Source organism: Thunnus thynnus, chromosome 22, assembly GCF_963924715.1.
Source record: "Thunnus thynnus chromosome 22, fThuThy2.1, whole genome shotgun sequence".
In the NCBI taxonomy this organism is placed as follows: Eukaryota; Metazoa; Chordata; class Actinopteri; order Scombriformes; family Scombridae; genus Thunnus; species Thunnus thynnus.
In genome coordinates, this window is record NC_089538.1 from 11,414,244 (window position 1) to 11,428,423 (window position 14,180).

Consider the following 14,180-nt stretch of genomic DNA (forward strand, 5'->3'; position numbering starts at 1 on the left):
ACAGTATGTCCTTTTTTATAAATTTTTCATCTCATCATGACTATGAATGTGTAACTATTTGCTTTCCAATCCATGTGCTTCCCTGTCTCATTGGGTTATGACACAAACAATACAACAACATTGATAAAAAAAATACTACACCAGTACATTTGTGTAAAATAATCAACTAACAGTTGTTCAGTTTTTCATTCCAAGTTCCATATTCCCACCTGGTAGTCCAGAATGCTGAATCCCAATCCCCCTTCTCCCTTCTCTAGTTCGATATTCTGGATCTCCTGCTCCCACATGGCCAAAGGAGATCCTATCGCCTCCTCAGTCACATTATCCTGCGTCGCTGCCGCTGTTTTCACCTCTGAGTCTTCAGCAACCAGTACACTGCTCAGGTCTATTTGTTTCTGCAGAGGAAAAGCCCAAAATCTCTGTGTAGCAGCTTGCCTTCCTCACTTTTAGTCCCAACCCATAGGCTGCTACCCTCTAGTTGTGTTTCTGGCTCAGGTTTCTGGCAGTAGATAAAAGGGAAATATCTTTGGGATGCTAGGGCCTTAGTGCATTATCACAGATAAAGCTGGGGAGATGAAAACCCCTTCCCCAAAGGGAAACTGCTTTTGATGTCTCATATCTTGAGCAAATGTGGTTAGCTACTGCTGCTGAGGTATTACTAGAATTGGTGTTAATAAACTTTCAGCCTCCCCTGCTTATCGCTAAGTCTTAATCCATAATGGCTGGCAATGTGGAAGGCCAGTGGAACGATTGACAGCCTGGGCTAAGCTAATAATGGTTGATGGGTTATAAAGTAAGAGCAGGACTTAAAGAGTATTCCTCTCCAATCATACTCCCTCACTTATATGCAGGGGCAGAGAAACATTTTTCATGATGCATTACTGCATGTCAAAGAGAGGCAGGGAGTTTCCAGCTGTATGTCTATATATCACTTGCTGAAATTCTCAAGTTCTAAATAATTCTAAATAATATAGCCTGCATGTTTTTAGCTTTGAGAAGGAAAAGATTAATTCACTTCCTCTAGGTTTTAAATTTAAAACATAACAAACAAACAGGTCAAATTCTTGAAAAATAAATGTATATAATAAAATTTTATGCAGTACCTTTAATTTAGACATTGTGGACAAAGCCTCTGATTCTGGTTGTACAGCATCCATGTCAGTCTGCAGGTGAGGGGCGGGCCTACAGCATGTCATGTATACACAGAGTGGAAGCTCCTTCAAGATTTTGACTACTTCCTTGTGGGTCTCACCAATCAGGGATATGCCATTGACCTGAGAAAAGAGAGGTTAGGTTTAGTGTCAGTCAAAAAAAAATTATCTATGTTTTTAAGCAGCATTAATAGATTTTTTTGGCCACTTGGGGGCAGCAGAACAAACTCAATATTGACATATTATCACCTTATAAAGTTGTTATGGCAAACATTTTAACAAACACTTGCATGTTTGTCAAGCAGGTAGCTCCTGGTCTAAAAAGTGAACACAATGCAGAAGTGACTTAAACCTGCATTCTGTCTAATGGCCAGCAGGGAGCAACTCCACTGGCTCCAAAAAAAAAGACTGATTGTATGGAAGTCTATGAGAAAATGACTCTACTTCTCACTTGATATTTTACCTCAGTAAACAATTTCCTAATGCGTTTATGGTCTCAATCACTAGTTTCAAGTCTTCTTCAATACCGCATAATGCTCATTTTGTAAATTATGGTCCCATTTAGAGTAAAATAGATGATAAAGCAGGGTATGCTTTAGGGTGTAGCTATGTTGTGATTGAAATGTTGCTAATACAGCGACAACGTTGGTTAGGTAACGTAACCCCAGATTCACAGAGTATGGGTGTAGCCATAGCATTATCATAGTTAACCATAGACCGTAGCTGACCAAGCTAACAGTTAGCAGCTAGTGTTAGGGTTAGCTCCAACCTCTCACAAAACTCCACAAAACCAATGGGTGACATCATGGTGGCTGAAGCCATATTTCTGTCCACCTTACAAATTTAAGGTCAATATGCACTTTCCATTATGGCTCAACTGCACCACCTCTTGAGGGAAATATCTATCTTAAACTTCTACATGTTCCTTTGTGTTCACCAGCTAATCGGTAACTTTGTCTGCCTGCCATTTTGTTGCTGGACAGGTCGTGTGGGTTTATCAGAGCTGAGGTTAATGATAGCAGTGAGAGTGAACCAAAATAGTAAAATTGCAGGCTGTAAAACCAAAATACTGAGCTGAAAGATGCTAAAATGCTCCATAGAGCTGTGGGGAACTATAGAGCTACTGTTAATATGAAAACATTAATTAGTGCAGCTTTAAGTTATACTTTTATTAACACCTGTGGGAAAAAATTACCTCTGTATTTAACCTGTCCTAAATAATAATTCCTGATACATAGCACGCACATCTTTTGGCATCACCACTACACCAGTGAAGCTCTATTCTATTCAGTCTACTTACGAAGTTTATTTCACTGTAACATAAACAATCTTTATGATGTGTATGTGTAGTATACTGTATGCAGCACATTTAAAAAAGGACCCATTATTGCCATATAAACAAATTATATTTCTAAACACATGTACATATTTAAACCTATGTAGATATTAATAACAACGTGACTTCCTACCTCAACCAGTTCATCTCCACTGAACAGCTTGCCACATCGACCAACAGGTCCCTCAGGTAGGACAGAGCGGATGTAATGATGCCCGCTGTTGGCTTCGAGACTGATCCCCAGACCACTGTTCTCACTAAACTTCTCCACCTGTGCCACCTGTCACAGGAACAAGGAATCACATCTTAATTAGTATGTGAAAAGGTTTGTCTTTTGCAAGGGATTATTACTTTTACTATGCATGTTTATGACTAAATTCCTTTTGTTTAACTCAGGTTATGCCTTCTTTTGAGATACCAGAGCTTTTTACCATTATGAATTTGCCCAGGAACCAAGTTCTGGTAAGTATAATTTAATGCATGAGAAAAAGGATTTCCTTTTGAAAAAGAAACTTACAACAACTTCATTACTTGGACCCAGAATCTCCTGCCACTTCTTCATTAATTCTTCTTCTTCAAAGGGTGTTAGCTTCATCTCTTGAAAAACACAATACAAAGTATTTGTATTAGTTCACAAGACAACATACCACTTGCAGCAACACAATGCAACATAAATGTCTAACTATTTGGAAAGTATCTAAAAAATGAGTGGCACAAGACCTCCATCAAAAAAAAAATTCCCCTCTTAAAATTTCTTCAAACTACTGCATTGTCTGTGAAACTAACAACAGCCCCCATCTGAGTGTTTGCTCTAATTCTCAAGGACAGACTGTGTTGCTAGTCAGTGTGGTTCTGACAACAATGACCCTTATCTGTCAGATATGTGTCCAGTATCTCTGCTGGTGTGCTTAAAAAAGGATCCCAGCCTCCTACCATGTTTGTCTTCTGTTAGCTGATCCGTGGCTGGGCTGACATCAGATCCTTCACCCTTTGTCTGGAGCTGCTTTTCATCTGTGGTGACTGTAAACACACAATGAACGGTGAGACAGACAGAAGCAGGCAGCGGCACAGACACTTGACAGTATATATGCACAGGCACTAGACGAAGTCTTCTGCTCTCCACTAACAGCGAAATTACACAAAGATATAAATAAATGCTGAATGTATTTGGAATAGTCGTCGTCTTTTCATTTGATACTCTTATGTAAAACCTTTCACCAAAATGTAACTCCACTTTCTTTAATATTCTATTTAAGTTTTGCACAATTAATTCTTTCAAAATAGTTTGAGCATTTCCGACTCTTTAGAAGCGGAACCGATCTCATTCTTTATTGGTCCGAAAAGGATATACATGCCCTTGCTGATGTTACCCATAATGACAGACCCTAAAAAAATCCAGCACTCTAAAGATATGTTTAATGATCCTAGAACTTTTTTTTACAACTTCATGCCACTGTTTATGTCTTTGGAGTTCCACAGAGCACAGAACTGGTCGCCCATGAAATTAATAACTGTGTGCCCAGGCAAGGAATGGTCTACGCTTTCCATCAGCATCTTTTAAATGCTAACATAAAACTAATAATAGCTAGTTTGGAAGGGAAAAAGGAGCTCAACAACCCTAATACGTGACATAAGTTGGAATGATCATTTACATGTCTTTACATAATCCTAAACATTAAATGACCCATTACATCTGCATACATCAAACCTGCAGTAAGAAATTTTGCTCCTTATGTTAAAATATCTAGTTACTCACCAAACTGTTGTGTTTTTTTCACCCTGGGAGGGCCAGAGACATAAAAACGTGTAATATAGGTAGTAGTAGTTATTAAAATCTCTTTCCTTTTTATTTATTAACTATTATACTTAAAAGCTGCTTTTGAATGATGAATTTACTTTAAGTATATTGTAGCTGTATAACCTAACTGTAATTTTCTGACAGGTTTCACAGCAGCCAAGAAAATACTGCCTTTCACTGGAAACTTCCTCACTCTCTATCGACTGCTGGCTGCTAGTTTGTCTGGAGGTTTTTACGGTAAAAACTTCTTGTTGCCCATATACATGGTGCCAAATCTAATCACATTCCAGCTCCTTATATCACAACTGACACTAAACAACTGCTTTTCTTGCCTCTGGAATAGCCTGGAGGTCCTGTCAGTACAGCTGGAGATTAGAATCCTTCTGTTTACTCTCTGTCTATCTTGTTTGATGTTAGTTTGATAAAAATGAAAAAAAAAAAGATTTGAAAAACATGAGGGACTTCATGGATGCTAGCACATACCATGCAAACCTCTGCTGTAACTCCGACAGTTTCTTAGTTGTGAGGATTTTTTTTTTTTTAACTGTTGTGCATCATGTGCTGATTTGAGTTGACTGTACATAGTCCAAGGTCTAAACAACATGATGGAAAGCTTCTAGTACTTTCTTTAGAAATGTGGTCTAAATGTGAAATGTTATAATGAATAGGAAGGGTGGCACTTGGCAGAAATAGTTTTACTAAGTGGTGAACTTTACTTCCCTTTCTGAGAAAATATTTTTGTCTCCCTAGCCTTTGTCAGTGCCCATTCACTATGAGTGTACTTCCCTCTCTTATTAAGAGAGGATGTGCAGTAATATGAGTGTACTCACTCTGTTGTTGTTAAGAAGAACCTTTTAATAGGTAAAAGGTAAATGAATGTTTTCAGTAGTAATAAAAAAGATACATATAAACAAATTAATAATTTTATATCAGAATAAAGACAATTGGTACATATTCTAGAAAGCATTCTCATTCAATGTAATCACAATGTTGAAAACTGTTTTTTTTATTCTGTGTTTTAAATTAAAACTGAATATAACTGTAGTGCATGTTTTTTATATGCGACAGGAGAAAGTTCTGTGTCTGTGTTTTTTTTACTATATTGATGAAAGTGACTGGAATTTTCATTTGGATTCACACAGATTTTCTGGTATCTTCACTGCATCATGGAAGCTGCTGTCTGAGCCACACTTACACATCAAATGACACTTTCTTCTGCAGGATGATGAGTAACAAGGCATGTATTTTTTTCTGTCCTCATTAAATTTCTCTCCCTTCTCATCTGTCCTACCTTGAGCAGCCTCCTCAGCCTTCTTCCTCTCCAGCTCGAGCTCTGTCATGACGGTGGTTGTGGTGGGGATGGTGGTGGAAGGGGGTAGGATGGTGACAATGGGGGACACGGCAGGGGGGATCTCTTCTGGCCTGAAACCCCGCCGGATCAGCTTGAGGTGGACTGTCTGGCCTGTGTGTCGGAGGACTTCCACTGCCTGTTGATTGGTGTATCCCTGGATGTTAACACCATCGACCTGCAGGGGGCAATCATTTGTGAGCCCAAGGATTAAGCAAAAGGCAGCACAGCTTACATAGGCATAGTGAGTGTGCAGGACTACCATCTATTCTATTGTCTGACAGAGGTGAAATTGAAATAAGATTGATCATGAGATTAGTAACACTAGCAGGCATACACAGAAACAGAGTGCCACAGGTGTATATTCCCTTCTGTTCTAGAAATTGACTTTATATATTTAGGTCATTAAGGGAGGCTACAATTGCATGCATCTAAATAATTCAGACAGTCAATTAAGTGTTTTATTAAGTTCTTAAGTTGAGTCCCAAAGCACATTATCATTTACACTTAAGAACTAAACTCAGTAAAGCAAATCCTCACCAACATACACCAATACATCAGAAAAAAGTAGAAGTTTTTGAGGGAACTTTAAAACAGGACAACAATAGCTTTCAAATGGTGAGAAGTTTTAACTGCAGTAATGAAATTGAAAACCTAACTGCTCGATGTGTTAATTCAAGACTCGTTTATATTCACAGTCACAAGTTAAACCACTTTATGAACTATTAGTAAATTGTGAATTATTGTAAATTATGCATCTCATGATTTCCCTCCATTGACTGAACGAGTAAATGTGATCACTATAATAGATCATATAAAACATTCACTGCATATTTTACATCATGCCAGTGAAGACAAAGAAAATAGTAATAGATAGAGCATAATTGTAGTACTTACAGCTATTATCTGGTCTCCCACATGAATACGGCCATCTTGATCCACAGCGCTGTCTTTTGTTATGCTCTTGACAAAAATACCAGAGGGCTCTGTGAAGTCAGAACAATGAAAAAATTAAAGAGATGAGAGAGATGTCCATGAATCATGACATTAAATAAGACCCAGAGATAACATTAAAGCAAGATGTTTCAGCTTGATGTTAAAAGTCAGTGTTACGCTAAGTCATAAACAATTATGTGATGAACGCCAACCTTGAAAAATTACGACAGAACTTTTTAGCCAGGGCAATTCAATTTTCAGTTAAATTCGATGAATATAACAGGTTGTAATAAAAGCTTATCTGTGGTCCCATTATGCTGTAGCTAATTGTTACATTTTAAAGGTCAGTAAAAGAGAAAAGAATCAAGTTCATTTAAAGGTGCATCAATTGGTGTTTTTAGGCCACTAAGAGGCAGCAGAAAAAGCTGAAAATACAACACAGACACAATATCAACTTCAAAAGTTGTTATCACTAAAGTGTTAGCAAACAGTGGCCACTGTACATCCAATATTCAGTCTCCTTTTAGCTCTGTTTGAGACTCCAGCTACTCCTGAGAAAAATTTCTGGCTTTTTAGCTTAAATGCTAACTCCACTAGCTAGTCTAACTTTTGTTGACTAGCTAGTTCTGCCATTTAGTGCTGGGCAAATAGCAAACTGCGGTTGGTTTGGTTGGGATGTATCAGAGCTTTTTTGTTGAGCCGTCTGCCACAGCAGGAAATGGGATTAATGAATGAGTTTGCAGGCCAGAAAACCAAAACAATGAGTTAAAAAAACCTCTAAAAAACACTGACAGAGTTGACAGTGTGTTTGCCACCCTGAGCAAAACCTTCCTCATTACACATTTCATCAGTTGTTTACAGGCAATGTAAATAGATTAGTGCAGCTTTAATTGTTTATCGAGTGGATTGATATCTACACAAGTTGTGCTCCATAATGCTATTTACAGATTGCACAGAAGTATTTTATCATCAACATTAATCTTTAATTTGAATGGTCCTCTATTCTGAGAAGACAATCTGCCATCTCTCACCTGAATTTTTATCTCCGACATAGCCAGCAATAGTGATTCCCAGTCCCTGGGTGTTTTTGGTGAGGCTCACATCAAACGCTTCAGCTTCGTCTTCCTCATAGTCCTGTGAAAAGACGAATGACAACCACATGTCAACATCAACTTATAACCAAATTACAAAAGTAGAAAAGCAATGGCAACTTGAGTCATCCAACTTCACCACATGGCCACTAACACACATTCTCAACTTTGATTAATGAGCGCCCTCAGCCTGTCAGCCATATAAAATACAGCTAATGCGTGTGCTCAAAAGAATATGATGTTTGTCATTTGTTCATTTTTAAATGGGGCTGAGTGTTGAGAATAGCCATATAATCGCTGTTTGTAAGTGCTGTTTCTAAGTCAGTCAAGCAACATCTGCTCTCCAAAACTTGAGTTTGGAGGTGATGCAACCTGCAGTTTTCTTTAATTCCATTTATCCAGGGCTGTCAAAAAGTAAGAAAGGATAAAACTGGAGATGGAAGACCTTAACTTTAGGTCTAACGTGCTTCTGGTGTAAGTGTATAACTCCTTTGAGTGTGTGTCTTATAGGGTAATCAATCATAATATTGACAACTGTTATACAGAAACTGCTTTACTATGGACATATGTCAAATGGTGATATCAATTTGAATGTGACATACTGCCTTACTGTCATAATGATTTCCTGTCATATTTTTAGTTTACAGTAAACCTATCCCTTTCACCTGTTGTTCGTCGACAGTTGGGAGTACCACTGGCATGACAGCAGAGACAGAGGGATTCTCATCTACAGGACCCCTGGTAACCACCAGCTTCACCCTGTTGCCACACTGCCTGAGGACCTGCGCCACCTGCTCACTGCCCATGCCGTAGAGGTCAGTGTCTCCGATTCTCAGGATGTGGTCCCCACTGCGTAGGTGGCCATCCTGAGGTAGAAAAATTATGTTTTCTGTCTTAGTATGGGCGGCTTCAGTGGAAATCAAATTCATAATGACACTGTGACAAGCAAAAAAATGGATAACACAAGATAGAGTGACAGTTAATTCTGCAGTTTCTTGCAATTAACTCATTCTCATTATACTATACTGACAGTCAGCTTTTTAAACACATTGGAGGAGTCAAAAAATACCCACACATCATCCATTTTTTTAGTATTCACTGTATAAATCTCTATAAACAATGCTAAACACTCCAAAAGCTAATTTCCAAAGAAAGTATAGATGTATCCATGCAATCACCTGATCCGCTATGCCTCCAGGAAGGATGGTTTTGACAATTACACCAGTGGTCTTTCCTCCCACAATACCAAATCCGAGGCCAGTGCCATCATTGACCAGCTCAATGGTCTCCACATGCTGCCACTAGGTAAAGTAAATGAGAGGAGACAAAAAGGCTAGTGTGAAGACAAGTCGGGTTGCGTTATTTTGATTCACAACGACATTAGTGTGTGTGGATGTATTTATACCGCGCTAGAGTTGGCCGACAGTGTACTGGCAGCAGAAGGTGTGCGGGACACCATGGGACTGGCCAGCTGAGGTATTGGCCCTCTAGCCACTGTGAGCTGCACCCTCTCTGAAGCACTCTGGAGGATGCCTATAGCCTGCTGGTGGGTCACTGTCTGGTCCAGGGCCTGGCCATTAATGGCCAAAATCTGGTCTGCTTCTTTGAGCTTCCCATCACTGTAATGTAAAAAGCATAGATTGTCATTCAGATAGCAGCAAAGTATAGTAAATGCTGCCAGAGCCTTTAAGATTTGAACTAAATCTCATTGTCTGTTGCAGTGACACTGTAACTTTGTCATTTGTACTTCTAATTTTGGCTAGAATTAGTCAAATTTCAAACTGCAATGTGTAGCTTAAAACTCCATATTTTAATTTATGTTCTTATTTCGATAAAGATTAGTTAAAAATAGGTTTAAAAGGCATGAAAAGTATAGTTTCCTCTACATTTGGGCTTGGTTTGAAGAAACAAATATTTGAAAAACAAGTTGTAAAATCTTCACTCTGGTATTTCCTGTAAAATGGTCAATTTGTAAGATGCCTTCAATTTCTTTCACATCCCCAGAGAATCTGTAAAATAGACTTCTCTAATTCCCTGATTCTGATTGGCCAAAATGTTAAAAATAAATTCTGGGACGCTGACTTCAATAAGATTTTAATCAGCCTTAAAGTCTGTGTTCTCATGGATCTCTGAATGATGGCAAGTTGATTCTTACATACCAGTGAGCCACACTTCCTGGTTGAATTTCTTGAATAAAGATGCCAAGCTCTCCGCGGTTCTCACTCTTCAGGCCCACCACGCTGAAGCCCAGACCTCCCGACACCGGCTTCTGCAGCTCCACATGCGTCACGTAGCGCCCCTGCATCATACACACATACTCTTTGGCCCCGTGCTGATTCACTATAGCATCAAAGCTACAGGCAGCTTTTAGAAGTCTATTTGAAGTGCCTCAAGAGAAAAGAGCACTGTGTGCAGTCTGTAGTTCTCATCTTTGACTGTCTTTGGATATTTGGTTTTCATTAAGAAACATCTATTCTACCTGTTTAACGCTGAAGGTGTTTTCACCTGTTTTCAGATGAGTTGTGTGTGTTAAAATTAGCAAAACATTCAAAGTCATTGTAATAAACCTACTGGGAGCTCAACAACAGACTTCAGAAACAGCAGAATGCCACTATATCTGCCTACGTTATCAGATTGACATTCAAATCAAAAGCAGTATACAAACAGCAGAAAGACTGCTTCTGCTTTTTGGTCGGTTATACCTGTGCCATGGCGTGAATAATATGATCAAATTCTTCAGATGATGTCTTGCCATTGGTGTGTGTAGCAGCTGAGATGTCTGAGTAGGAAACATGGCCACCATTGGGCTTGACAGCTGTGATATGATCACCAAGGTCACTCCCCCGTGATGATGGGACACTCCCCTGGAGTCATGAAGAAAAAGACATGTAGTGAACGATGCAGATGTTTTACTGACAGATCAAACTGACTTTGACAAATGTGTTTTCACTTAAATACATGTGATGGACACTGAGAAGACACTGAACCATCATAAAAGTGATGTCTGTTAGGTTTCCAGTTCACAGAGCTATCTGACAGCTTTAAGTTTCTGCTCCTGCACAGAGCAGCAATTACTGGCATTAATCCAACCAAACACAATTAAAAAAGTTCAAACAGCAAAAGATCATGATTCATTCCTTTTGTGAACATAAACATTTAACAAGTTTAATTTTAGGCACCAAAAACCCTCAAGTCTGGGTGTCTTAAACCACTGGGATGCCAGATAGTTTGTTATCCCACCATGATTAGCTGGATCTATGGCAGCCTAATCCTTCAGGAGATAATGGCTCTTAGCTGATGTTCCAACAATGACTAGGCTCCAAATACAATATTTCTATCATGGTGGGGGGGGGAAGCATCACTGGCCATCTGGAGGCCTTAATATGCTTGGGTTTTAATTACCACAATGACTTTACTTGTGTGACAGATGAATTATATGAACGCGACAACTACATAAAACAGTGTTTTTCCAATTTCATTAGCCAAAGGGCTTAATGTTTATGACCATCTGAAATGGATTCAATAGGACAGACATATATGCAGCAATTATTTCATAAACACTCCATTTGGCATATGGCACTGCCAAGCTAAAGCTGTCCTTGTGAACTTGTGCATTTGCATCAGGAAGTTGACTGTACAACTTTCAGAGCTTCGAAACTGTAAATTATGCTCGCTTTAAATACAGTCCCAGATTAGTCCTTAGAAACAAAAACTCCATTGGACAGGACACATTAGTGCCGCACACTGCAAACAAAACCCTATGGGCCGGGCTAAGTTAGCGTAGCATGATGCTAAGTTGCTGTCCTCATGCATGAGCTTTGTTAGCTGGGGCCTGGCTAAGAGGATTAAAGTTCCAGTTTGGTTCTTGCACATTTAAGAAATTGTTTCTGCCCCACTTCACACAGCGGCAGCAGCCTCTTTCTCATTGGAGAGTAGGGCCTTGTCGCCATAGCGACATGGGCTATGCAAGGCCTAACTAGCAGGGCCAGAAGACGGACAGTGTGTGTGTGTGTTTGTGTCTGGCTCTTGTCTCACAACAAAACACAAAACGCACCGTCTCTCCAAATTGGTTCTGTTTAACGGGGGCCAAGCAAGTGCAGTTTGTGTTTGGAAGCTCTATGGAAACATAACAGAAACTCAAATTTGTTGCAGTGCCTGATATATGTCTCTTTACCATTGTTACAACATAGAATGGGACCATTTTTAATATCTGAAGGGAATTTACAGTGAATGGTTGCTTGATAAATTTTACTTAGTAAAACAAACACACATGCATCAGCACACACACACACACACACAGGAATGTATCTCTTTTGAAATAAGCTAAATCGCCAGCACACAAAAATGCCAGCAGGGCTTTTATAATCTAAATTCCACACGGGGTAAAAAGCTCTAGCATCCCTGCCTCCCACTGCATAGCTCACATATTTTCGTCTCTATTTCTCAAAACGCTTACCCTGGCCCCTTTCCACTGTGACTTAAGAGCTCTTTCCTTCCACTCAAATGTTCAATTCTCAATGGGCAGAATCAACTTGAAAAAAACACTTTGACTTAGAGCAACTATCTCTGCTCATGTACTCATGTTTTATCTGGCTCGTCTGAACCCTGACAGCAATTTGGGCACAGTAGCAGCACTGTTCAGGATGGGGATTGAAGGGGAGGGCGGGGGGGGATTGACACAGGCCAAAACCAGAATGAGTGAGGCCATGATTCAATAGAATATGAAAAATATTCTAACCTTATTTATTATGTAAGCCCTTACAATAGACTGCTCCACAATAGCACTTAATTCAGTTTAAAGTACATGCTTCATGATCCCTAAGACACTGGTCTGTACTAGAGAAAATTCTGTACCACAAACATACATAAATGTGGATATTTTGTAACCAATTAATAAAATATTACACAGACACGTGGAAAACTTGAAAATTAATGGAAGATGATGATGAAAGCACAAATTATTTCCCCTTAACATGTTTAAATTAGACTGCACTGTAACTTACATTCATCCAAACTGCTAACTTAACATGCTAACTTATACCTATTTTCCTAACCTATTTTCTCAATCAGCATCTTACTATGAGCGATGGGATAATACAGTATATATAATAATAGTTCCATCTTTAGAAGATCATTTTGGTTATTTCACATAAAGGATTTTGGTTTCTTCTCACTGGTTTAAAGTGGGCAAAGTTTAGTGGGGAAAAAAATGTGTTTCATACTTCCGTGCACCAGTTAGGATTTAGCAAACCTGGAATCAAAATGTGATGCCAGGCCACTGCCAATCAGACCAATCAACCATCAGTCTGATCAAACCACACCCACACAGTCCCGATGAAGCTGCTTTTGTGTGTTAAACTCTTGAAAAACATTGCTTCAACATACTTTCACTTTGCTTATTTGATCAGGAAAAATAAATATTCTAGAAAGAAACTGAACATCTGAAACCAAGCCTACAATGTATACAGTTTGGGTGGAATATTACACTTGTCTCAAGAGGAATGCTAAAGGCTAGTTAATGACTCAACATCAAAATGTCACTGTTTGTAGTGTCTACGTAGTCAGCAGACACTTGTCTGAAAATAAGCATGTTTGCATAGAGCATCCCCTCCTCCAGCCTCAACCTCTTCTCATCCTACATAACAGAAATAAAATAAGCACTTCTTTCTAATCATACACTTCAGTTTTTATTGTTTCTGTACTAACAAAGTATAATGCAGCCATCTGGCTTGTTGGCAAGCTGTGCTCAGAATTAATAATGCAGAACTATAAATGACCATAACCTTGTAACCTCTTAATGACCTTCCATGGTGCTTTTGCATCCTGGGAAGCCAACATCACTCTCCCCACCCAGTCAGGCATAATATTTATAATACTAAACAGCTCATTCTTTGTATGTAAATTCAAACTAAACATCTTTAAGCAGATGAAATGGTTTTATAATTATCTTAACTGAAATGCAACAGATACTTGGGCGTACACTGCAAAGTATCCAACGATAACCGACACTTTACTGTAAAGAAATTCATATTTAAAGTTGTGGTATCATGAATTAATTGTGAGTTCTGAATTCACCTGGTCTTTGAGATGCTGGACGGACTTCTGCAAGGCCAGGATCTGGTGGAAGAGGGGGCTCTGGAGCACTGATTTGAGCAGGCTGAGCTTCTCCTCGGTGGGCACCTCCCCCCTTTCCTTCAGTTTGGCCTGGAGACGCTCCACCGCCTGCAAGGCACGTTGTGTATCTGCAAGCCGTCGCATATTTCAGTGACAGCGCCGGCCGGGGTGAAGGAGTGGATGCAGGGAAGAGGAGGAATGGGAGAGATAGAGGTGGAGAGAGGTGATGAGGAAAGACATATTATCAGTGCATGGGCAGTGAGATAGTGAGGCAGGGACGGGTGTTTGGACATGCCCTTATTTTATCATTTAACCCATGTTTAGTTTTACCTTTAATAATACACTTTTTTTACATATACAGTAGGCCATAACCACTCAGTATATGCCTTTAAATTATTTATTTATG

At 39.3% G+C, this 14,180-nt stretch overlaps 2 protein-coding genes and 1 long non-coding RNA gene across 10 annotated transcripts in view; 2 read left to right on the forward strand and 1 right to left on the reverse strand.

Moving 5' to 3' along the window:
* LOC137174133 (multiple PDZ domain protein) overlaps positions 1-14,180 on the reverse strand; it is a 47,376-nt gene that overhangs the window by 29,066 nt on the left and 4,130 nt on the right. For all 8 annotated transcript variants that reach the window (XM_067579239.1, XM_067579241.1, XM_067579238.1 and 5 more), the window contains exons 3-16: positions 13,736-13,902; positions 10,363-10,524; positions 9,820-9,959; positions 9,066-9,279; positions 8,839-8,961; positions 8,326-8,526; positions 7,601-7,703; positions 6,531-6,619; positions 5,577-5,811; positions 3,421-3,507; positions 3,005-3,084; positions 2,621-2,767; positions 1,104-1,274; positions 210-395 (exon numbers count right to left, since the gene is read on the reverse strand). In XM_067579239.1, coding sequence (XP_067435340.1) covers positions 210-395; positions 1,104-1,274; positions 2,621-2,767; positions 3,005-3,084; positions 3,421-3,507; positions 5,577-5,811; positions 6,531-6,619; positions 7,601-7,703; positions 8,326-8,526; positions 8,839-8,961; positions 9,066-9,279; positions 9,820-9,959; positions 10,363-10,524; positions 13,736-13,902 — 2,105 coding nt within the window. The remainder of the gene's footprint in view (positions 1-209; positions 396-1,103; positions 1,275-2,620; positions 2,768-3,004; positions 3,085-3,420; positions 3,508-5,576; positions 5,812-6,530; positions 6,620-7,600; positions 7,704-8,325; positions 8,527-8,838; positions 8,962-9,065; positions 9,280-9,819; positions 9,960-10,362; positions 10,525-13,735; positions 13,903-14,180) is intronic.
* LOC137174135 (uncharacterized) lies at positions 3,440-5,697 on the forward strand. The gene is made up of 3 exons (XR_010925291.1): positions 3,440-3,527; positions 4,430-4,522; positions 5,586-5,697. It is a non-coding gene; the product is annotated as an uncharacterized lncRNA (long non-coding RNA).
* The window catches only part of LOC137174134 (adhesion G protein-coupled receptor L3-like), a 245,605-nt gene continuing 237,212 nt past the window's right edge, over positions 5,788-14,180 (forward strand). Inside the window, exons 1-2 of the mRNA XM_067579248.1 lie at positions 5,788-5,877; positions 8,343-8,475. The gene's annotated coding sequence lies outside the window, so the exon portion shown is untranslated. The remainder of the gene's footprint in view (positions 5,878-8,342; positions 8,476-14,180) is intronic.